This window comes from Anastrepha obliqua, chromosome 4 (assembly GCF_027943255.1).
Source record: "Anastrepha obliqua isolate idAnaObli1 chromosome 4, idAnaObli1_1.0, whole genome shotgun sequence".
Taxonomy (NCBI): domain Eukaryota; kingdom Metazoa; phylum Arthropoda; class Insecta; order Diptera; family Tephritidae; genus Anastrepha; species Anastrepha obliqua.
In genome coordinates this window covers 18918558-18944007 of record NC_072895.1, presented here as the reverse complement: position 1 = coordinate 18944007, position 25450 = coordinate 18918558, and the positions used below count along the sequence as shown (strand labels likewise).

The 25450-nt window shown below is 37.6% G+C and overlaps 2 protein-coding genes across 2 annotated transcripts in view; one reads left to right on the top strand and one right to left on the bottom strand.

Annotated features, from left to right (window-relative positions):
- Window positions 1-7060, bottom strand: part of LOC129245640 (uncharacterized) — a 31123-nt gene extending 24063 nt beyond the window's left edge. Inside the window, exons 1-3 of the mRNA XM_054883938.1 lie at window positions 6822-7060; window positions 5867-6554; window positions 1935-2069 (exon numbers count right to left, since the gene is read on the bottom strand). Coding sequence (XP_054739913.1) covers window positions 1935-2069; window positions 5867-6554; window positions 6822-6873 — 875 coding nt within the window. The 5' untranslated portion in view covers window positions 6874-7060. The remainder of the gene's footprint in view (window positions 1-1934; window positions 2070-5866; window positions 6555-6821) is intronic.
- The window catches only part of LOC129243525 (zwei Ig domain protein zig-8), a 197039-nt gene that overhangs the window by 39156 nt on the left and 132433 nt on the right, over window positions 1-25450 (top strand). The gene's annotated exons all lie outside the window — the stretch shown is intronic.

Sequence of the window (25450 nt, the reverse complement as noted above, 5' to 3'; positions counted from 1 at the left end):
TGGTTAAATTTCAAGGGCCGATGTTGAATGTGAACCACACCTGAACGTCAACGACACCGTTGGACTTCTTTCTTTGGGGTTATTTGAAAGAAAAGGTGTACGTCGATAAGCCAGCAACAATTCAAGAGCTAAAATATAAGATAATTTGGCACATTAACGGTATAGAACCTCAATTATGCCTCAGCGTCATCGAAAGTTTGGACCATCGGATGGAGGTGTGCCGCCGAGACCGCGGCGCCATGGGGCCAATATTTTATTTCATACGTAAATCAACTATACCAATATTATCATAATAAAGAAAAATGAGAATAATTTTTTAAAAAATATGTATTTTATTTAAAATCAACACCGGTCCTTGAAACTTAACCACCCTTTATAAAAAAATAGTTTCTCATAAATTTCTACGAAAGCATTAAAATGTTTGTCCAAACATTTATTGAAAAAGACAAAAAAAAAACTGTAAAAATGTTTATTTAATCCTATCAATTAAAAGCAGAAAAAAAAATCATCACAATCCCAAAAACACTTCTATGGAATCGCTTGATTTGGCATGGATTCGCTCTTCTGAAGATTAAAAAAATTGAAATAGAAAACAAAAAAGAAAAAGTTTGAGTTAAATATTTTCCAAGTATGACAATAAAAGACTTTCCCCAAAAATGTTGAGCAAAAAATTTAATTTTCTTCACAAAAACAAAGAATATTTATAAGTTTACTTTACCCTACAAAATTAAATTAAAAAAAGTCATTTTAAAGTGTTGAGGAGGAGTTCATTTTCCAAAATTTTGGAATTAAGAATAATACAAATAAACCAGTTTTAACCACAATTTTGAAGTTTTATACTACAATTATAAAATCAAATTGATGGAATCGCTTGAGTTGACATGAATTCACTCTCTTCAAGATTAAAAAAAAGGAAAAAAATAATAAAAGCCTGAGGTGGGTAAAAATATGACAAAAACAGTTGTTCCCAAAAATTTTGAGTAAAAAATTAAATTAAAAAGACGTTGTTTAAAGTAAATGCAAAAAAAAATTTTTGTGAAATAAATTTTTTTTCAACACACTTTATCATACAAATTTAAAAGAAAAAATGTTTAAAGTGTTGAAGACTAAGAACTTATCTAAAAAAATTTAAAATAAAAAGATTTTTGCCAAAAATTTTGACCAAAAAAAGATGAAAAAAAGAACAAAAAAAATTAGACAAATCTGATCCAACGAATGGAAAAAAAATTTAAGTGTTGAAGAGAACTTTTTTTTTAGATGAAAAAGTAAAAAAAAAAGATTTTTGCCAAAAACTTTGAGCAAAAAAAAAACGAAAAATTGGAAACATCTGATCGAATGAAATAAAATAATAAAAAATGTTTTAAAGTGTTGAAGAGAACTTTATCTGCATTATGATGTGGTATTTGTTTTAGCGAGCTCCCTTTTAATAATTTTTTTCCTAAGAATAGCTGATTGAAAAGCACATTTCAAGTACTTCTGCACTCTGAAATATGAGCTACTGATTTAAGCAAAAATTTCTATGAATCTATAACACTACAAAACTATAATATATTGAACAAAGACTCTCATTCAGGTAATTCAACAACAAGTAAATTTGTGTGTAAAGTCGTCACAGGTAAAATTTCATGACCCTCCATGCGCTCGTATTTATGTACATAGAAAATCAATTTCAGTTCACATCACCAAGTATAGAATTTCATTTACCATCCCTTCAAAAGCAAATAGTTTTATCGGTAGTTTCTATTTGTAGTGCTCTCAGCTGAATTCACTTAAATCACTGGGTTCACCAGCTGTTATCGTTGGAATTCATTAATTAGTGCAAATATTTTGCAATTACCAAAGTAATGCAAACACAATGCAATTTACACAGTAGACCAACCGTTCTAAATCCACATATCCAATCAACTCATCAACCAACCCCGCCTCGCACTCACCTCAGCGTCTGTTCGGTGTTGTATTGAAATTGGCAAAGCTCGCAAATGGTGCTCCTCGAGGTGCTAATCCAACGTTCGAGGCAATGAATGTGCACATATGTCAGCGATCCCTTGCACAAACATGGCGAAACTAATCTGCAAATAAAAATATTTCAAAATAATCTCTATTTAAAAATGCGTTAATAATATTTGATTAAAATTAGAAACAAAATATCGACAGGAATTTGCATAAATATCGAGTACTTTGTCCTACGGGCATACACTTACACATATACATATATGCACGCACACGCATACATACGCACATATTTGTATGCATGTAAGCGCATATGCAAATGAATTTCAAAATCTATGAATGTAAATAGTTTTACGAAGCAACAACAAGTAGATGTGCACGCATGCAATATCGACTATCAAATATTCCATAAAGGCGAGATTGCAAAAAAAATTAAAAAACAAAAATTAATATAACTAATTATTGCCACTTTTATGCAAATTTAATTAAATTATGAAATAAGTTTATTGCTGAACAATTGACACTACGGCCGTGGGGCATAGATAAAATAAATATTGAAATTTATGAAACTAATTTGGCTTAAATGTGGTTTTTACGGAGGTAGAAATTAAACTTTACTGCACAAAAAAAAAACTTTTCATGAAATGAAAAGATTCTGATAATGGAGTGCGGTAAATTGGAGGAAGGAAAAAATCTCTCATTAACCTATACATCTTAAAATGAAACGCCTTCAGAAATCACAAATTTTTATATTTGTGCTTTATTTATTTATTAAGCTGTCGTAGCCTAATGGTTTGGTATGTGACTACCATTCGGGAGTGCCTAGGTTCGAGTATCAGTGCATCAAACTGTAAATTGATAGAAAAAGTTCTTTCCTAATGGCTGCCGTCACTCAGCAGACAAAGTCAAGCCTACGAGTGGCAATGGTAAACCTCCGAGTGTATTTCTGCCATGAAAAAGTTCCTCATAAAAATATCTGCCGTTCGGAGTCGGCTTGAAACTGTAGGTCTCTCCATTTGTGGAACAACATCAAGACGCACACCACAAATAGGAGGAGAAGCTCGGCCAAACACCCATTGGCTTATTAGAAAAAAAAAAAAAACAATTGGCATGTACACTTCTCTTATGTGTTAAGTCGAGCTCATCCTCCTATTTGTGGTGTGCGTCTTTGCGAATAGCAAATGGGTTTTATGAGGAGCTTTTTCAGGGCAGAAATACACTCGGAGGTTTACCATTGCCTGCCGAGGGGCGACCGCCATTAGAAAAAACGTTTTCTTAATTTTTTGATCTTTCGCCGAGACTCGAACCGACGTTCACTTTTTGAATTCCGAATGGTAGTCACGCACCAACCCATTCAGTCACGGCGGCCGAAATTCTTATAGGCCAAGTAAATATATTTCCATCAAATATGTTCAGGCATTTGATGACCAGTATCGTGAGCATAATTTCTGCTGAATATATTAACCCCTCAAGTCCTTTGCCTTTGCAGTTTTAACGTTATTTTTAGGAAAACTAAAAAAAGGAGACTCCTAAAACTGTATCGTGCCTAAGAGAAAAATAGTCCCCTAACCCTGGTATACAAGTTGCGGCACTCGACTGCTCGCGCTGCTGATCCACAAATGCTTCAAAAATCAAGAAGCGACTTGAGCGAAACCACCGATGAAGTGCCAATCAAATGGCGAAGGAAATCAAATGAAATTTGAAAAGGTCGAGCCAAGGAGCACCAGGAGATTTGGTGGCTTCTAAAATACTCAGGCTAAAAAAGCCCATTGTATTTAAAGCTCTGGAAAGGGGGTGAATAGTCAAGGAGGGAAGGAGAAAAGTATCAGTGAAAGAGATAGCAAAGAATAGAGACAGAGATAGAGATAGAGATAGTTAGTCCTGTGAGAATTTTCCAGATTCTTTGGTAAATCTGTAAATTTCCTCCAGTTTTAGAGAACTAATATTACTTATTCTCACGACATCGGAACCCAAAACTTGTAGCCGTGCTCTAGCAAAGGCGGGACACTCACAGAGAAAATGCTCAGTGCTATCTGCTTCCTCCAAGTAAGACAGGCACATCGGGTAGTCAAATGCTGACCCCATGGGTTGTGTCCTGTAATGATACCGACCATCAACCGAACGTCTTTCCTTCCAAGTTTTAGTAGAAAGTTTAACAGTTTTCTGTTCGGACTTGTCACAAAACACTTTGCAGTTCTGCAGCGTTCTAGACCGGAACATCGCTCTTTATGTAAATTGCCTATATGATCGCTGATCCAATTCATGATTCCTGCGGAACTGATTCCGATTATTGGCTCTGTTCCCTGTGGGGGAACCGCTGATCCACGGTTGGCCAATTCGATGGCGATTTCGTTTCCTTGAACACCGGAGTGTCCCGGAATCCATGTAAGTACAAGCCTGTTTTGTCTTGCGACAGAATTAAGCTTCTTCTTACATTCTTCAACAATCTTTGAGGTTTGCTTCGCGATCTCCAGGGCCTTCAGTGCAGCCTGACTGCCATTGAAAACTTCAATCTGTTTCCCGCTCCATCTCCTTTTGATTATCCATTCGCCTACTTTCAGGATGGCGAAAACTTCCGTTTGGAAAACCGTTGCCATTCCCCCCATATCATAGTGCTGCTTATTACTATTGTTTAAATACCATCCGGCTTGGACCCATTGGTAAAGAAAATATCCGTCAAACCTCCCCGCATGCATTCTGGATTGCTCCATTGTTCATGCAATGGAAATCTGACATCAAATTTCCTTCCAAATGAAACTGTGGGTATCAGGTTGTATTTAGGTGCCAAAAACAGAGGATACTGCTCAGATAGAAACCTAAAGATTTCACTGTATTCCGAAGTTCCGTCTTCGTGCCAGAAACCATATTTATGGAGTCTAGACATTGCTTTTATTGCCTCCTTTTGTATCTTAAGATCCACTGAAACAGCTAAATACGTGCAATTTTGGTTTCGTTGATTCCGTTCAGACATTTTTGATGTTAAATCTAAAATCTAAGTTGACCAGCATGTTGGTAGTCGTAGCCTCATCCAGGAGCTAAAGATCGACCATAAAATAATTCGTGCAAAGCTGGACTCAAAGAGAAGCTCGATGTTTGAGTGCCACATCAATTAACACCGAAATTATGAGAGATCGAATTTCCATCAGCGAAGCCTTGACCAAACGGAACGAAGTCGACACATTGCTTAAAGGGATGGTAACAAGAGATGAGAAACGGATCACATACGACGATATTGTGCGAAAACGATCGTAGTCAAAGCGAGATGAAACAGCCCAAAGGGGGGCCAAACCAGGACTTATGGGCGAGAAAATTCCACTGAATATGGGATCACTTATTATGAGTTGCTTCCGTATGGCCAAACATGAAATTCAGATATCCACTGCCAACAACAGAATCGTTTGAAGCTAGCGATTGCTCAGAAACGGTCAGAATTGGCTAAAAGAAGAGGTGTTGTGTTTCATCAGGACAAAGCAAGGCTTACACATATCTGTAGTGACTCGCCAAAAACATCGGGAGCTTGGTTGGGAAGTTTTAATACATCCACCTTATAGTCCACACTTGGAACCAAAAGATTACCACCTTTTTCCCTCATTGCAAAACTTCCTGAGTGATAAGAAACTGGTATAAAGAGAAGATTGTGAAAATCCATTGCTAGAGCTAAGGACTAAGACTTCTTTGAGAGACGCATTATGAAGCTACTGACAAAAAATTCTAATATATAACAAAACGTTGCATATTTCGGACAATCGGACTATCCCAAACGTCTTAAATAAAGTTTTGAATTTTTCGCAAAAATAGTGGATTTCCCCAACCCAATATAATATTTGTAATTTTTTTTAAACAAATTAAAAGAAATTCTTTCCCTGTCTATAACCGCGAATTCTACTCCACCCTTCGCACCACAACTAATACTCACTTTTCCGGATTCTCCGCATTATGGCAAATGCGACAAACGAGCGAACCGATCGAACGCACCGAGTCGGTGGGTGTCGTTTGTAGCAAGCCTTCGCCGTTACCGTTACCGCTTACACCACGCGCCCCCTCACCACCTTCAGCTCCAGCTACCATCGCTGCATCTCTAGTCGCCGCTAAGCTCTTCGTGACACCTTGGCTACCAGCCTGCAGCATCAGTTCACGCGTCGTTCGACTTGTATTGGAATCCAGTAGCTCGACACGCGCAGTCGTTATCGTCTGTTCCGAATGTGCCAGCAAAATACGGTCTAAAGTCTGTACGCTCGCAAATACTTTTTCATCTGATGACTGTGCGGCGACGAGTGCCTTCAATACATTGCTTTCGGACTGATCGTCGGACTGTAGCGTGCAATCGGAGTCAACGGATTTTTGGCTAAGCGATTTATCAGTGTTCTCCGGCGGCAACAAAGCTATGCCTGCTTGGTTGATTGTCGCCACTGGCCTCATTGATGGTGCTGCTGCTGTTGAAGTGGCACTTTCCGCAACTGTTAATGTTGTTATTGTTGATGGTGTTGTTGCTGTTGCTGTTGTTCTTATGCCCAGGCTGTTCACTGGTAATACCTTAACTCTGGCTGACGCCTTGGCGGCTAGCGTGACCAATGTTGGTGGGTTTAACTGCTCTTTGGCGTACCCTGCAAGTAGTGGTTAAAAGGCGTGAAAAAAGCGAAGAGGAAATGAAATAAAATAAAAAAATATTCTGTGATGGGTGAAGGTCATTTCTCTTTTGCGCCATGTATGGACACTAATTGAATTAATTGCAATTAGTAGTCTCGAGCATGGCCAATATGTCGCTTGGCACATATTTATAATTTGTTTGATTTAACTTTAACTTTAGCCGACAGCTGCATTTACGCGTCATTTGTTATTCATCCCAGCTCAATTTTCCCATTTCCACATACCGTCGTCTTTGTTGCTGCTATTTATGTTGCTTCTGCTATTCTCAAAATCCATGCTCTTTCCAAAATATATTTGTTAATGAAGTTTTTTTGCTTCATTCGAAAGTGTATGCATCTGCGTGGCTATATTTCGTTAATTATTTTTATTTATTTTGCTTAAAAAATATACCAAAAATTTTGACCTGAATATTTCAGTCAGAAAACGTGACGTATTTCTTATTTTTATTTTTTTCTTGTGTCTATGGCTTTCAGCTTTTACTCAAATAGCAAAGTTTATAAAATATTTAATTAGTGAGCCAGAAGTGTAAATAATGATTGCAAGTAAATAATTTTACATTACGGGTATAAGCGAGTCAACAGAAAGCGAGTCATGAGAAATAACTGTGGAAAAGTAATATACCCGATAAATTTACTTATTTGGTTGTAAAAACCAAAGAAAAATATGGTTCCATCTCCGTGCCCTTACAAAACACGTAGCGTTGCCCAGTTGGAAGTGTTTATTGATAGGATAAGAAGAAGATAATTCTAACTAAAATCAGCGTCTTACCCATTTTTAGAGCTAGTTTTAAGATTTTGTTGAATGAAAGCAGCCATTCCATATTAAATGTTACACAAAGCGGAGATTTTCAGCAATATGGTCTTCGATTTCGCTGAAATAGTGTACATTATGAACTGATGAATTCATAAAATAATTTTCACATATTTTCGTAAAGGTTAACATAACAGAAATCCTTAAGAAGAAGTGCTAAAATCTTATAAAGGATGATCAGATTGGACGTACTTTTTCCAAAAGGGGTTTTTGACAGATCTCGCGCGACTACTGTTACATACATGCATTACATACTTTTTTCAGTATTCATTGGCATTTCATCATGGAAAGATTTAAGCTTCAAAACATTTACAAATCGTACATTTACGAAAATCGACGATCTGTGAAAAGTCTTCCTCGCACTTAGGCCTACTTTTGGTGTTCAGCGATGAGGCCCATTGCTGGTTTAATGGCTACGTCAATAAGCAAAATTGCCAAAAGATCTACCCAATGCCATTCACGAACAGCCACGGCATCCATTGAAAGCAACTGTTTGGTGTGGCCCATGAGCTGAAGGATTCATAGGCCCGTATTTCTTCAAAGAGCAGGGTGACGCCAATGTAAAAGTGAATGGCGAACGCTATCGCGCCGTGATAAACGAACCGTTAAACAATGGATATACTTCATCGTTCGGTGAAGAATTTATCTCTCATCTCGGACCAGTGGACCCGTAAATTGGCTACCAAGATCGTGTGATATCACACCTTTGGACTTTTCTTTGTGGGGGCCTGTAAAGTCTAAATACTTTGTGGATAAACCAGCTTCGATTGATGTATTGGATGCCAGCATTATTAAAGTTATTCACGAGATGCCAACCGAAGTTTTCCAGCGAGTTGCGAGTCAATCAAAATTGGTGCTTGCAGATGTCCGAATTACAGCGCAGTTTTGACCAACATTTTAAAGGGATTATCTTTTAAAAATAAATTACCCAATCAATTTGAATTTGGTTGTTGGATTTAATTTTAGAATCCGATATTTCTGATTCTTTTATATACTATATTTAATATTAACTTACTGATGACCCTTTATATATTTAATATCTTTCCATTCCTGGTGGAGCTTAGGTCCAATTTAGTTTATGCTTCCTTTAAAAAGATAAGGGATGGCTCTAGGTTGTCTAGTCCAATGGTACGACTGCTACCTTGAATTGCACGCTGCTATTGCCAGTCATTTCGACATATCCTAGTAACACATCTACAAGTGAAGTCCAAAATAAAAAAGTCTGAGTTGAAATAGGCACGACAGGAGCTTTGTTCTGATAAGTTTGAGTTCATTTATTCAAAATAATCCCCTCTGGTCTCGATACACGGTTTTGCGCGATCTAAAAGTTTTTCGAAAAAGTGTTTCAGGTCATTGACCGGAATGTCCTTCAGGATGTCGGCACAAGCCTTTTGAATGGCCTCTATGGACGCAAAACGTTTTCCTTTCATGGCCATATGCAATTTTCCGAAAAGTAGAAGTGACAGGGAGCCATATCAGGTGAATTCGGTGAGTGATTGATATTAAAAATGCGACTTCTGGTCAAAAAATCAGTCACAAGAGTAAATTAATGAGATGGTGCATTATCATGCAATAAGCGACAGCTTCCTCCTTCGCGGTATTCAGGGCGAATTCAACTAACTCGCGAACTCCTTGTGGACAATTTCCTTGGAATCGTAAAAACAAATGAGCACCGACTTGATTTTTGACTTCTCCAAACGCGACTTTTTGGGTAGTGACTTGCCTGGACCATCCATTCGGCACTTTGACGCTTAGTTCCAGGTTCATGTTGGACACGCCACGTTTCGCCACCAATTTAAATGTTGTAAAGGAAGTTCTCGCTTTTTCTCGCCTCTTTAATGAGGTCTTTCGAATATTAAATTCGGAGCAACTTTTGGTCCTCAGTTAACTTGTGCGGATTGAAACGTGCACCGACCTTTCGTAAGCCCATATGAGCAGGTAAAATGCGATAAATCGAGGTTTTGGAAATATTCAACTCCGATTCCATGAATTTCAACTATGATTTGGGTTAATTTTTAATAAATTTACGAACAATTTCGATGGAGTTTTCGGTGATTACTGATTTTGGGCCGCCCGTATGTTCATTGTCATTTATGTCCTCACAACCATCTCTGAAACATGTAAACCACTCATGAACTCTGGCTCAAGATCGCCATACACTTTTTTCATCAATTCAAATGTTTCGGTACATTTTTTAACGATTTTAAAACTAAATTTGATATTAGCTCTTTGTTCGAAATTAATTTTTGTACCGATGACCGAAACATACTGACCTTCTAGACGCAGCCAGGGATGTAACTTCCAACGCAGTAATTCACTAAAAAGGTGGCGCCCTCAAAATTATTTTTATGACGCCAGTCTTGTTTATTTTGGCCTTCACCTTGTATATCGCTAGCCGCTTGATGTAAGATGGATGCTCGCTGTAGCTGCCACTAACCTGTGATCAGACGCCATTAGGTAGACTGGTTTTAGCTGCGGTGCTTACCATCGACCTTTTCGGCTTGGCAAGCCCTACCAGTAGCTACGCTTCTGCGGCATCGCTCTCAGGGTCATTGCATTTGCTAAGTCTACTCATTGCGGTAAGATAACAACTCCTCAAAGAGGAGAAAAGCTGTAAGAGGGAGCGTGCTTTCGATTGATTTTTTTGATAATTTTTCCTACGACATATTTTTTTGGATTTTAAATTTCAAAAATTCGTTCCAACTAATATCTTTGGCTTGTTTTCTTTACATTTTTGTCTGGTCTGTAGAATATTTTGCATTGTAGTTTATTAAAAAAAAAGTAAATGAAATGCTTAAATACTTTTCGGCTGACCTATAAAAATACTGAAAATATATAACTCCTAAATAAAATATTTTTCGAAATGGAGTTTCAAAGGCTTCAGAAGTTACGACTGCCTAAATTTATGCTGCCAAGCCAAAAAAAATTATATTTTCGAATTCAAAAGAAGCAATTGCCCAAGAAAATTAAACTCTCTCTGAATCTGGAAATAATTAATTTTCAAAGGTTTTAATCTATGGAATTTTTGAGTCAGTCCCTTTAATAGCCCGTATGAAACAGGATATGGAACAAAATTTGGTGCGCTTCGCCTCGTATTTTTAATAAAATGACAATAAGTAATCCGAACTAATTTTGTAGTGTGCAAAGTTCCCGCAAATAGGTAACATCTCTTCCATAAGAGTAGCCGATAAGAATCTGTGGAAACTTGTCCTTGCTTTGCGGGAAAAGTAGTTCTCAAAATAAATTTTCTCCCCATTTTATGCTTTCTCCCCTATAGACTTGTTTATTCGCCGATATATCAAGGTTTAATAAAAAAATTTCTCCAAAAATTAGTATTTATTTACATTGAGTCACCGAGTAGCGCTGCGTAAAAAAAGAGTATTCTCGCTACACTCTTCAATTCTTCTAGACGACCTACCCACTGCGTAAAGGCAAAGAAAATATGCCTCACTAGAAGGCCAACAACTCATTAGCCAATGATTTTCCTACTGTGTAGCTACTAGGAAAGGAGAAATAGTAGCGGAACAAAACAAACTTTGCAAATACCGGTCGACTTGCCCATTGGTTTCACGCACATACTTTTGTGGCCGGAAATAGTACAACTTCGACTTCCTCTAAGCTTGCATTGATTTATCGCTCGCAAGTTCTATTTATGCACTGGCACAAACAAAAAAAACAATTTCCCAGTCCTTATTTTACAAGTGAATGCTTCTTCCTACGCATTCGTATTTGATCCTTTCCTTTAATTTTCGCTTAACAATAAAGAAGTGGCAGCTAAACAATACCTATAGAGTCGGTGATATAGGTATAGGTGTGTGTGTGTATGGGTCTATTTTGTAAAGATGCTTCCCGGAAATTTATTAGCATCTGGTTTGCGTAAACCAAACTTTGTTCGTATTGGAAGAGGGTTTGGAGAAAGTTTAATCTCATGTAATCATTGATATGATAATTTAATAGATCGTTTATTTTGGCAAGTGCGGTGGTTATCTAAGCAAATAGCAGGCTATAGATATTCAAATAATTAACTTTAACTATTCGAGGGCTTTTTAGCCTGAGTGTTTTAGGAGCCACCAAATCTCTTGGTCTTGGACCTATTCAAATTTGAATTTCAATTTCAACTATTCGAGAGACAAATATTTTAGTTCGCATAAAATTGGCCCGTTCTCGTATCTGTTCGCCCCTCACTTCTACTACTTTCATAGCATTCCTCCAGTTTTTTGCTTCTCCATAGTAGTCTGCGTTGCCTTTTTCAATGAAAGCTCGTAAAAATACCTCTGGAATAAACGTTATGTCAAACGATTCCTCAAATAAATTTCAGGTCATCCAAGCACTTTTATTTCCTTTGTAGACAACAGGCACATCAGCAAAAAATCTTGAATGAACGCGGATTCGCCGGTTTTCTCAAAAAGCCTTATATTTATTTTATAATTTCCAGCTGCATTTGTACAATCAAGGAACTCAGGTAGGTAGGCAGGATGGCTATCGCACTGATGTACTTAGACCTGTCGTATATCCATTGAGGTGCCACTGGAACTTATCCTTACTCTATAGGTTCCTCTTTAAACCATCCGGTAGCTTTAATAACCGATAATAGCTTCATTAGTTTTAGATGCGCTATGTCCGCTGCATCAGTTAAAAATGCAGTGCCAAGAGCGCGAAGCCTTCTTCTGGCTAAGCCGTCACACTCACAGTTTCCTCTGCTTCTGTGTTAAGACAGCTTCTACAGAAATCGTAGTATGGGAATCCTAACCTTCTGGCATGGTTACCTATTAAACAATGACCAGTTAGTACCCTTATCATGATTCTGGTAACTTCACTTTTAAATTATAGCAAGCTCTTTGAGCAAGGAACGTAATTTTCTCCTTACTGATCTTATGCCCCGGAGCCGAGGTTTCTTTTAAGCGCGCAAGAGTTTTATCGGGCAGGAGCTTCCAAAATAAGCCAGACTCTTCGGCATTGTACAAGGTGAAGTCCAAAATAAACAAGACTGGCGTCATAAAAATGTTTTTGATGAGACCATGTTTTTAATGGTTGCAAGTTACATCCCTAGCTGATTTCCAGTGCAAGCTTAGTGACATTCGGTTCATTGGGAGCGAAGTTATTGGGTCTAAAGTGTCAGTCTTTTTATGTCATCGGTACCAGAACGAGTTTCGAACAAAGAGCTAATATCAAATTTTTGTTTTAAAATCGGTAAAACGTTTACCGAAATATTTGAATCGATGAAAAAAGTTTATGGCGATGACAGTCTATATTGTGCTAGAGTTCATGAGTGGCTTACACGTTTCAGAGGTGGTTGTGGGGACATAAATGACAATGAACATATGGACCGCCCAAAATTAGTAATCACCGAAAACTTCATCGGAATTCTTCGTAAATTGATCAAAAATGAATCAAAATCATCATTGAAATTCATGCAAAGTTGAATATCTCCAAAACATCGATTTATCGCATTTTAGCTGATCTCTTGGGCTTACGAAAGGTCGGTGCACGTTTCATTCCGCACAAATTAACTGAGGACCAAAAATTGCTCAAAATTCAACATTCGAAAAACCGCATTAAAGAGGCAAGAAAAGACGAGAACTTTGTTACCCAAGTTGAAGTTAGAAGGAAATTTTTCAGTAGCTCCTCTATCTACTGAAAATCTCCTTCTAACTTCAACTTAGGAAACAAAAAGAAATCGCACGAAGGCGAATGCGACGAAGAAGAATGCGACGAAGGAGCTGAAGGCCATCCCTTCGTCGGCCTACCAGGGGTGCAAGGAGGCTGATCTAAACGTTGGCACAGGTGCGTTGCTTCAGAAGGGTCATATTTTGAAGGAGATAAAATAAATTTGCCTGAAATTTAACTCTGTTTTGTTTCCGGTACTTTCAGATCCTAGGGTATGTCTCTAATGTATACGCGGAAGTTTACCACAATCCGCTTAACAAGCAAATCTGAAATAAAGGCAATTCATTTTTAATACGACTCATAATCGGTTCTGCGAAATTATTAAATAAAAAATTTAAACTCGTTGAGAAAAATATTTGCGTTCACCCAGAGCGGCCCTCACCAATTTCGCTTTTAAACAGATGTACGTATGTATGTACTCCAATCCACCTATACATACTTTCATCTTGCATGTAATTTGGTAAAGCTTATTTTAAAAATTTAATCGCAGTTTAATTTATCAATATTTTTTAAGAGTGTCAGCCTTAACTACGCTGCAAGTAGTGGATTTTCTATTACCTCCAGTTTTAAGCAAAACTCAAAACGAAATATACGAGTATTATTTTCCTATGAAAAAACTTCTTCTTCTGCTTTTTCTTCTTGAAACTTCTTCTGCTTTTCTTCTTCTTCGCGATAGCCGCTTAAGCGATTTTGGCCGAGTTTAACAAAGCGCGAAAGGCATGCCTTTCTCTTGCTAACCGGAGAAAAAAAAGAAGATAATGAGAACGGCTACTTAGATGTATTTGTGAAAGGTTTGCTTAGTAACCGAAGTCATGAAATTAGTGATTACCGCCGCCTACTTACATACGTCACCATTCATTTACCTTGCGCTCGTGTCGCATAGCAGAATATTTAAATTGAGCACCACAGAGGAAAGCTTAAGATTTCTCGGAAACATATTACACTTATAAAGGCAAAGTTGAATAGGTATTTATCATTACCCGGAAGCAGTTGGCCAGTATATATATATATACATTTGTACGTATGTATGTACGTGCATCTAAAGCCTTAGCTAAAAATAACTAAATAATAGGAAAATGAAGAGTTTGCCGAAGCTTAATGACCTGTGAATTTTGATGAAATTTTCTGGTTAAATTCTTGAATAGCCGCATTACAAGAAATGCCCACTCGCAGTGCATGCTAGGGATGTCAAGCCCGGAATCTCGGTGCCCGCTATTATTTAAGTCCCGAAAAATTCAGCATTAGTTGGTTACAAATGTAAGCAAACTGTATTTACAAATTTTGGCAATCCCGGAGTTTTCGGGACTTGTAATTTCTTATGCAGAATATAAAAAGGAAGACCCCTATATAGCAAAGAAACTTACTTACTTACTTAGCTGGCAACTACAGGGTTTTCCAATCAGATGTGCTATTTTGATATTCACAGAAAAATGGTATTTTTTAATATAACAAATCGGATGTTTATTTCATTATAAAAAGGAAGGTATGCCGTTAATAGTGGAAAGTAACATGAGGCAAATGACCACCACGACCACTTTTACAAGGCAATATCCTTTTCATGAAATTTTCCATAACCGAATTGCAAAGTTGCTGCCCTATGTCCTCAATAGCCTCACGAATTCCAACTTTGAGGTCTTGAATCGACCCTGGGCTGTTGGCGTAAGCCTTTTCTTTCACGTGGCCCCAAAGAAAAAAGTCACAAGGTGTTAAATCAGAAGATCTCGGTGGCCAATTTTGATCACCTCTTCGAGAGATAACACAGTTCGGAAACTTTTCCCGTAAAATATTAATGGCTTCGTTGCTTGTGTGGCACGTAGCGCCGTCTTGTTGAAAATAAACGTTGTCCAGATCAATACCAACCAATTCCGGTCATAAAAATCGTTAATCATCTCTCGATAGCGCAATCCATTAACCTGTAACACCTGTTATTGGAAAACGCTTTACAATCGATGATCGGTCTGCATTGTGCGCAGCGACACCAGTTAGGAACACTAAGGGTGGTCAGATCGTTGTCGGCTTGGCCTTTCCAACGTAGGTGAGGACGTGCTTTTGTTCGAGTCCCAACAGTACATTTCAAAAAGAACACCTTCTTTGCTGGAGCGTTATTGTTCATTCGCTCAAGGTGACCTAGCCAGCGCAGCAGCTGAATTGTAATGCGCTTCCCAAGTCTATGTCGGCATACAGCTCGTAGTTGAATCTTGTTCGTTACGCATTGTTTGCTCAAATGGGACCATAGGTCTTGCGAAGAATTTTTCTCCCGAAAGCTCTTAATAATCGTCCATCGGTGTATGTCAATTTTCAGGACTCAGTGTCATATAGGAATACCGTGAGGATGAGTGAGTTTTTTTCGGGGCAGATGGCAAGGCAATTTAAAAATATGTCTACAAAAAAAATTCTCGATGAATAACATCATTTATAATCTTATTCCATTAATATCATATCACTTCCAAAGTAATCTCCATTAAACTTTGAAGACGCTTTTAACCAAAGCTTGACCACTGTCTCAGAAAGCAGCAATCTGATTTTCGTCAAAACTGTTCGTGTATTGACAAGATTAGCACCCTACGCATCATAGTTGAGCTACTTAACGAATGGCAGTCGGCCCAGTCGGCTCAACAGCATACAGCGCGGAAGTATTTGGGAAACGCTCAGGTCTAGAGATATTGCTGAGAAGATGATAGCTGTAATCAGATCACAATACGCGGATTTAAAGTGCAGAATTATCACAATAGCGAGTTCCCAAACGGCATCACAAAAATAAAAACCCTTGTCGAACACCTGCCCTGGTTGTGATGCCGTTTGAGAACTCGCTGCTGTGGAGGATTCTCCACTTGAAATTCGCATATTGTGGTCTGATTGCATCTATCACAGCGCAGGTGTTCAACAAGGATTTTTATTTTCGTCGATCCTCTTTCGTTTTATTATTGATGACATCCTACATAATTTAGTAGATGATAAGAGAAGAGACATCTACTGGAACTTCACCGAGCATCTAGAAGATATCGCGTATGTGGACGACATTTGCTGATTATCAGTGAAGTGCTTTGACATGCAAGCAAAACTCGACGCTCTGTGCGCCAAGTGGGATATATTTGACCTTAAAATAAACATCGACGAAACGAAATCAGTAAAAATGAACACCAAAAATAATAATAATTCTATGCTGCATGACAAAGAAATCAAATGAGCCCAAGGTTTTACCTACTTAGTCGGTGTAATATCTGCTGAGAATAGTGCGGGAAAGGGCATCCTAGCCAGAAGAAATGAAGCAACAGGCGCATATGCTGAGTTGCCCCAAATCTGGTACTCATCAAAAATATATTTCCAAACAAAAATAAGACTATTTAAATCAAATGTCATCTCCATCTCAGCGCTGCTTTATGGATGCGATGCCTGGCTTGTAACTGACCATTGTTCCGGAAAAACTCAGAGTTTTGTAGACAGATGTCTACGGCGCATTCTCAAGCGTCTTTAGCAGCGATGAGTTATATAAAAAGTGCAACTTCCAGCTCATGGGCAACCATGTAAAATTACGAAAGCGGAGGTAGATAACGAAAGTGGAGGTGCATAGCCTAGACATTGCGAAAAGATGCAACGAAAGTCTGTCGACAAGCTCTTGATTGGAACCCCCCAAAGAAGCCGCAAGAGAGGTCGACCTAAGATTAAACGGAGAAGATTGATACAAAAAGAAGTCGATGAGTGCGAAAATCGTGGAAATCATAGAAGACACTAAAATTACTAGCCACAAACAGGACCAAGGGGCTATTATTAAGGCTCTATGCATTATTAAGGCTCTATGCTCCAATGAGAGATAAAGGAAATGATGAAGATGATGAAATTAACTGTTATTAAATTAATTTTGATTATATTTTCAAGAGGCAACTTTATTTATTAATCTGTCTTTAGTAAAATAATTTTAATTTTCTTCTACAGGGTGGGCCATATAGCGTTTGCTTTTCGCACCACCTATTTTTTTGAGAATGGTAACACAAATGATACGTCAAATGTGTTCATAATTTACTTAAAAGTTTGACATTTACGAAATGTGACGCTATACGCTTGAATAAAATTGGGAAATATTGAAAACCTATTTCCAAAGTGGTGATTCTTCTTCTTCTTTTCTGATGAAGTTCATTTTCACATCGGTGGCTACGTCAATAAGCAAAATTGTCGGATTTGGGGCTCAGAAAATCCACACGTTACTGTAGAGAAGCAAATGCATCCACAACGAATCACTGTTTGGTGCGCTTTTTGGTCTGGCGGCATCATCGGGCCATTTTTTTACGAAAATGAGCGAGGAACCGCGGTTACAGTAAACGGCGAGCGTTACCGTGACTTGCTCAACGAGTTTTTGTTTCCAAAAATTGAATAGGATGACATGGACGACATTTGGTTTCAACAGAACGGTGCAACTTGTCACACTGCCAAAGTTGCACTCAAACTTTTGGCTACCGTTTTTGAATTCCGATATCCATTGGCCGCCTCGGAGCTGTGATTTAAGCCCGTTGGACTATTTTTTGTGGGGAGTCGTTAAGGAAAAATGCTATGCGAACCATCCAGAGACGATTGATTCTTTAAAACACGAAATCGAAGTTGCCATTCATGAAATTGGAGCTCACACAATCGAAAATGTGCTTAAACATTGGGTTGATCGAATGGCCTACTGTAAAGCCAGTCGTGGCAGTCATTTGAACGATATTATTTTTCATTCATAAATGACAATGTTCAATCTTCAAAATAAAAAAAAAGTTTGAAAAAATATTGATTAGTTTGTTTTTTCATAGCCGATTCAAAAAGAAAATGTTGCATGGCCCACCCTGTATATTTAAATATTTTAATTATCCACCATTTCAGTAAGTTTTATTTTGCAGTTAGGTGGCAACCCCATTTATATGTATTACCGTATTATCGTATAAAAAAGTTCGTAAGTAATCAAATTGGTCAACTTAGCTGCTTGAAAACCATGGAAAAAATTCGACCAACAATAAATTAATTTCAGTTCAGCCCTCCATGGCAACTACACCTGACTACACCTTCGTATACACGCTTGCATACGTATCTACATACACCATTTTTTGTATTACCCAATATACAAACACATACGGACGTACACGTGGCACATAACTAAATGGAAAGCAGTTTTTCACCACCAGAGCAAAACAATCTTTTATACTTTAGTTATTGCCATTACTCATGTTGTATTTGTTGTTGCTGTAAAGCTGCTGATATTGCTGCCACTTCAGGCACTTGAACATAGGAAAAGTTTTAATGTATTTTCCACAAGCACTTGCCCACACGCACTAGCCAACCGCCCAGCTGTGAGCTGTGAGCTGTGAGGTGCGAGTTGCATGGCCAAGCGATTAGAGCGCCGTGTTGCTTCACAACTCAACACCCGTTATAGTTTGGGCTAGGTTTGAATTTCTTGGCCATCAACAAAAACGAAACAACACATACAGTCGCATTCAATGCACAGGTTCACCAACACAACCACAGCTGATACGCCAATACTCCTTTGAAATTCACACCAACGGAATGAATTGGAACTGCTTTTGTCAGTGGGCTGGGGGGAGCGGAACGGAGCGGAGCGTGGGAAAATGAATTTCAAACGATAACAAAAATTCTGTTACACAGTGTAAAGTGAAACTACTGTACAATTTATTCAAACTTAAAAACCTTATTAAATTGTTCACAAGTAAAAGTTTTCTTGTTCAACAACCAAGGGAATAAAATCTTACCTACCGGACACGCTGGTGGCACTCATTTGTACGCACACATATATATATGTATATACATGTATATATAGCCATGTAATACAAATCATTATATAAAATACAGTTTGGAAACGCGCTGGTGGCCAAAGTCACACCTTCCACCCAAAATGGTCCTTCATTATGCGACGCCGGTCGACGGCCGTTGAAGTTCGTCTTTACGCTTCCGTTCACACACAGAATTGAGGTGAGAAGTTGGTGAGCCAGAAAGACGTTGCATTGGGGGCAAAACTTTTCACTTTTGGATTTTAATGAAATATTAAAATCTTTTTAGGGTATTTTATAGTTTGCAAAACTTTGTTTATGTCTTAAGTGCGATTGAGACTTGGTACGGACTTGCTCATCCGGCATATCATGGCGCGTTGTTAGGTGGTGCCTCAGTTAGCTGTGAATAATGGTGAATAACACAAATTTGTCTTCTCTTAACTGCTCTATTTTCTGGTGTTTGATGGAACTTAAAAAAAAAAAACAACAAAAAAAATATAATAAAAAAAATTAAAAAAAAAAAAAAATGTTCCGCTTGCCTTTAATGCTATTTAAGGTGGTAATCGCGTCTCACGATATTCAGAAAATTGTCTTACTAACTGCTTATTTAATATTTTGCTCACTTTACTACTACAAATTTACGGCAGCCGCTAGAAATTTTAAAAAGTGAGACTATTAATTTTTATACCCGCGTATTTGCGCTCAAGGGCGGGCATTATAATTTTGCTCACATAATGGCTGCGAGTAACAGCATAAAGGAATCGAAATAGATATCGACAGATGTGCACCAAAATGCTCGGACTGATGGGAATAGTCGATTTAGCCATGTCTGTCTGTGAGTGTGCACGATAACTCGAGCAAAAATTTATAAAAATATAATACAGGGTTGGATCGAAAAGTAATGAGCCTTACGTTTTTTAAGCAGTTTTATTAAACCTTTTGGCTTATACAACTAATATTCTTCAAAATAGGACCCTTGCGCCTCAATACAACACTGGTAGCGGTCCTTCCACTGCAGGAAACATTTTTTAAACTCATCCGCAGGAATCGCGTTCAATTCGGCTGTCACAATTTTTTGGATCGCCTCGATGGAGTCGAGACGCCTCCCCTTCAGCTTTCTTTTCAGGCGCGGGAACAAGAAGAAGTCCGGAGGGGACAGGTCTGGGCTGTAGGGAGGGTGGGGAAACACCGGAACCCCCATCTTGGCCAACGCGGACGTGCAGAGGAAGGCGATGCGCGCCGGCGCATTGTCGTCATGATGGGTCCAATTGTTGACGAGGTCGGGCCGAACCCGGGCGACGCGGTTTTTCAGCCGAAGGCTTCTTTGTAAAATGCTTACAGTGCTTCCTGGAGGTACAAACTCCTTGTGGACGATGCCTCGAGAGTCGAAAAAGATGATCAGCACATTGCTCCAACGATCGCTGCATTTTCGCCACTGCAAAATCCTAACACACTTTTAAAACAGCTTTCACGCGCGGAGCGATGTTGACAGCACCGCTGTTACCAGCGAACTGGGACCGGTTTCTAGTGTAAGGGGAAGGTCCAACGATCATTTTCCCCCACCAGCCGATTCGGTTGATTGCTTGGCAGATGCTCCGCGCGGGATGGCTCATTACTTTTCAATCAAACCCTGTAAATAAATAATTGGCGGGTACACTTCTGTTAGGTGTTTAGCCGAGCTCATCCTCCTATTTGTGTAGCTTTTTTTTATCATTTGGTGTTTCATACACGAAGTTTCGAAGCTACGCACTCCCGAATGGTAATTACGCACCAATTCATTCGGCTACGGTGGACGCTCGTTCTTTATTGAATGGGCCAAATGAGTCAACCACTACTAAAAAAAAAAAACCTGATATTTCTGTTATAAAAGAAGCAAAATTACCAAAGTATGCGCGGGTATTTAAAGTTTGGTCCGGGCCGGACTTAGCACTTCTTCACTGGTTTTAGTTATCTTATTTTATTAATGCGAGACGAGACGCAGCAAAATTAGGCCTTAAAAGCTGAGCAGTTTATTTCAAGAAATAATGTAAAGAAAACAAGTGCGGATGCCATTTTTTTGTTTTATTATTTCCTCTAAATGTTGACCCCTGCGTTGGATATACTCTTGGAATCTGGCCTCAGTACTCGATGCCACTCGCTGGAGAAATGATGTCGAGATGTCATTAACCTCGCGAACGATATTTTCTTTTAGTGCTGAGATGGTCGCTGGGTTGGTAATGGTAATGGTTATACGGGTTAGGCTAAGGTCTTTATGCACTGCGATAAGATTGGCCTACTGTGCGCCCCTAATTACTTAATTTTAAGGCGGCCGCCCTAGCCGAATGGGTTGGTGCGTGACCACCATTCGGAATTCAGAGAGAACGTACGTTCGAACCTCGGTTAACGTGAAAGAGATGAAGAACAAGTCTTTTTCTAATAGCAGTCACCACTCAGCAGGTAATGGCAAACTTCCGAACGTATTTCTGCCATGAAAAAGCTCCTCATGAAAATATCTGCCGTTCGGAGTAGGCTTAAAACTGTAGGTCCCTCCATTTGTGGAACAACATCAAGACGCACACTAAAAATAGGAGGAGGAGCTCGGCCAAACACCTAAAAAGGGTAATTAAGACTCCTCTTCATCATAGACTCCTCTTCATCACAGCAGAACCTGCATAACCTTGTACTAGAGAACCCTACTTTAAAGTGTTTATTACACGCAAATTGACCTTTAAGTGGTCCACAGAGTAATCTGAGGCCCTTTTTATCTAGGGTTAGACATATTAAGTTTTTACAGACTTTATAGAACTAAGAGTATTTGTAAGAATTATATATATGTACATACAAGTTTCGAAACTATTTAAAGAAATTATTAAGTCATAATCTAAACTTAAATTTCGATAAAGATAAATCGAAAGCCAAAGAACTTGAAATATGGTTGAAGTCATTCAATGCTTTAATGATTGATGCTTTTGAGCCATAAACAGTTCTAACCCGCTCTAGGAAGAATAAATCATTACTCCTAAGATTTTTTCGTGGTATGTAAAAATGAATGCGCTCTAAAAGTATACATAGGCGAGTCAAATGTCCCATTTATACTATCAAAAACAAAGCAGTGTGACAGTCAACGTCTTCTATTTCATAAAGATTTTAAGTTTAATAGTTCACACCTTGCATTATATGAAGGAATCGGATCAGTGAAGTTCAAAGATCTGAGTGCAAAACGAAGAAATTTCTTTTAAATACATTCAAGTCTATTGGCACTGATAATAAGGCCTCCAAATAAAGACGGCATACTCCAACTAGGATCATACGAGTGGAGTAAACAGTGACTACAAAGTATAAGGATCCATAAAGTCGGAAGCAAACCGTCGAATGAAGGCAAGTGTATAATACGATTTGCCGATGACAAAATTTAAATGACTAACAAACTGAAAAGTGGAGTCGAAGATTACTCCCAAATCAGTAATTTCATTAAGAGTATTTAGACGCGAGTTCTTTATAAAATATGAGGTAGAGATTAAATGCTTTGACTTAGAAAACGACACATGAGAGCATTTCTTCATATTTAATTGAAGTAGATTCCTATCGCACTATGCCACGACGTTGTTGAGGTCTGATCGAAGATCATATGAATCAGATAGGTTTCGTACAGTTGTAAAAAAATTTAAGTCATCCGCATATAAAAGAAACTCAGAGAAATGAAAACATTCAGATATGTCATTAATTAAAGTTACAAAGAAAAAAACTCCCAAAATGCTGCCCTGAGGGATACCAAAAGAGGCAATAAAAGGATAAGAAGATACATTATTTGTCACCAAACTTATTGCTCGGAACCTTCGCACCCATGAGCGACTCAAATCTTCAATTCGGGCATAATGTAAACGTCAAATATTTTAACGTGAATCATCCATCACCTTTGAAATACGCCTTAAAACTGCATTGAAATTTTCTGGCACATCAACAGATTTTGGGCAAACATCCGGAAATGCATCGACGAGTGAACAGAGATCACGAGAAAATGCATTGTAGCAGTTTTTACGGTGCGAAAGGATGCAAGTATTTTATCCGTACGATGATTATTGTTCACTGATGCATTCGTATCTTGATGATGCACGTCGAAAATTGTGAAAAATAATCGCATGAAAAGGTTCAGGGTTTAATTTCATTTTTTTTTTTTGCAGCGATTAATTTTCAAAACCAATGAGGCCCTCACAGCAAAACACTCTGAGTGCACTTATGATAAAATATGCCACACTTTCCAATGGAGCTGCCTGATGCCGCCTGAAAACCCTAGAATTGCCCCAGGCCAGAAATATAAATAGCAACCCTGTAATTACGTTTAAAATTGTTGAAACAGAAAGCTTAAGCCTTTGATCGTTTCTTAGCGGGCTAATTGCTTTAAAAAGTATTCGCTAAGCTGCAACAAAAACAACAACTACATGTCGCCTAGCCTTCATTTTTCGCAATATTTTATATATTTTTAATAGCACTCTGTGCATTAGTAATATCCAGTATACAAGGTGGCACAAAATTAATCTGAGTGTTGGAAATCCTGTTTTTCCATATCTAGCGTATATATATTGTACAAGAGTGATGGAAATCTTGTTTCTCTACATTTAGCGTTTATATACGAGATGGTGCAAAATTAATCATCCAATTTTTTTGGTGATGGAAATCTTGTTTTTAATCATGAATTTTATTTTTTACTAAAATTAATTTTGAGGGCTGGATATCTTGTTTTTCCATATCTAGCGGTTATGTACAATATGGAGCAAAATTAATCATCCAATTTTTTTTGGTGATGGAAATCTTATTTTTTAATCATGAATTTTATTTTTTACTAAAATGAATTTTGAGTGATGGAAATCTTGTTTTTCCATATCTAGCGTTTATATACACGATGGCGCAAAATTAATCATCCACTTTTTTTTTGGTGATGGAAATCTTATTTTTTAATCATGAACTTTATTTTCTACTAAAATGAACTTTGAGTGATGAAAATCTTGTTTATCTTTATTTAGTCTACAGTTACTATAGTTACATACAAGATGGCACAAAATTAATCATCCAATTTGTTTGGGTGATGGAAATCTTATTTTTTAATCATGAATTTTATTTTTTACTAAAATTAGTTTTGAGTGATGGAAATCTTGTTTTTCCATATCTAGCGTTTATATACACGATGGCGCAAAATTAATCATCCAATTTTTTTTGGTGATGGAAATCTTATTTTTTAATCATGAGCTTTATTTTCTACTAAAATGAACTTTGAGTGATGAAAATCTTGTTTATCTTTATTTAGTCTACATACAAGGTGGCGCAAAATTAATCATCCAATTTGTTTGGGTGATGGAAATCTTATTTTTTAATCATGAATTTTATTTTTTACTAAAATGAATTTTGAATGATGGAAATCTTGTTTTTCCATATTTAGTGCCTATAGGTATACAAGATGGCGCAAAATTAATCATCCAATTTGTTTGGGTGATGGAAATCTTATTTTTTAATCATGAATTTTATTTTTTACTAAAATTAGTTTTGAGTGATGGAAATCTTGTTTTTCCATATCTAGCGTTTATATACACGATGGCGCAAAATTAATCATCCAATTTTTTTTGGTGATGGAAATCTTATTTTTTAATCATGAACTTTATTTTCTACTAAAATGAACTTTGAGTGATGAAAATCTTGTTTATCTTTATTTAGTCTACATACAAGGTGGCGCAAAATTAATCATCCAATTTGTTTGGGTGATGGAAATCTTATTTTTTAATCATGAATTTTATTTTTTACTAAAATGAATTTTGAATGATGGAAATCTTGTTTTTCCATATTTAGTGCCTATAGGTATACAAGATGGCGCAAAATTAATCATCCAATTTGTTTGGGTGATGGAAATCTTATTTTTTAATCATGAATTTTATTTTTTACTAAAATGAATTTTGAATGATGGAAATCTTGTTTTTCCATATCTAGCGTTTATGTACAATATGGCGCAAAATTAATCATCCAATTTTGTTTTTTGCTATATAAAAAAATCTGGGTGATGGGAAATCTTTATTTTGCGCCTTACGCGCTCCACCGCTCGTCTGTTTGCATACGGCGCCATTTGCAAATATTACAACCCTTCCGATAGGGTCATTAATTGTGTGCCACCTTGTACTTAATTATTTTTGTTTCGTAATTTGTGGCTAATAGAAATACAATTTTCCTTCAGGTATACTTTTTTCTAATTCCGTTTAATATATTTCAACATTTTGTATCGGATTTTGTGTTTGCCTTTATTGTTTGCTTTACCCCAAATCTGCATCTGCTGCTAATTACTACTGCTGATTAAATTTAAGTGAGTGAAAGAATGTGAAAGTAAAAAGTGTACGAGGGCAGATACTAAAACTTTGTTTTCATTCCACACTCCGCAAAAAATTGGGAACAAATACAAATAAAAGCATCGTAGGGTGGAAGGTGGTTGAAAAATCAAAAAGGTGAAAACACTTGCACTGCGCGTTTCTCTAATCTTTTAGTGGCTGCCCTATGCATTGCTAGCACTCCACTCCATTGAAGTCCAGCAGTGATTAAATTTTACTTCTGCTTGTTGTTTAAGTTTTCATTTTTTCACCTTTTTTCTCTTTTTTGCTCATCATGGT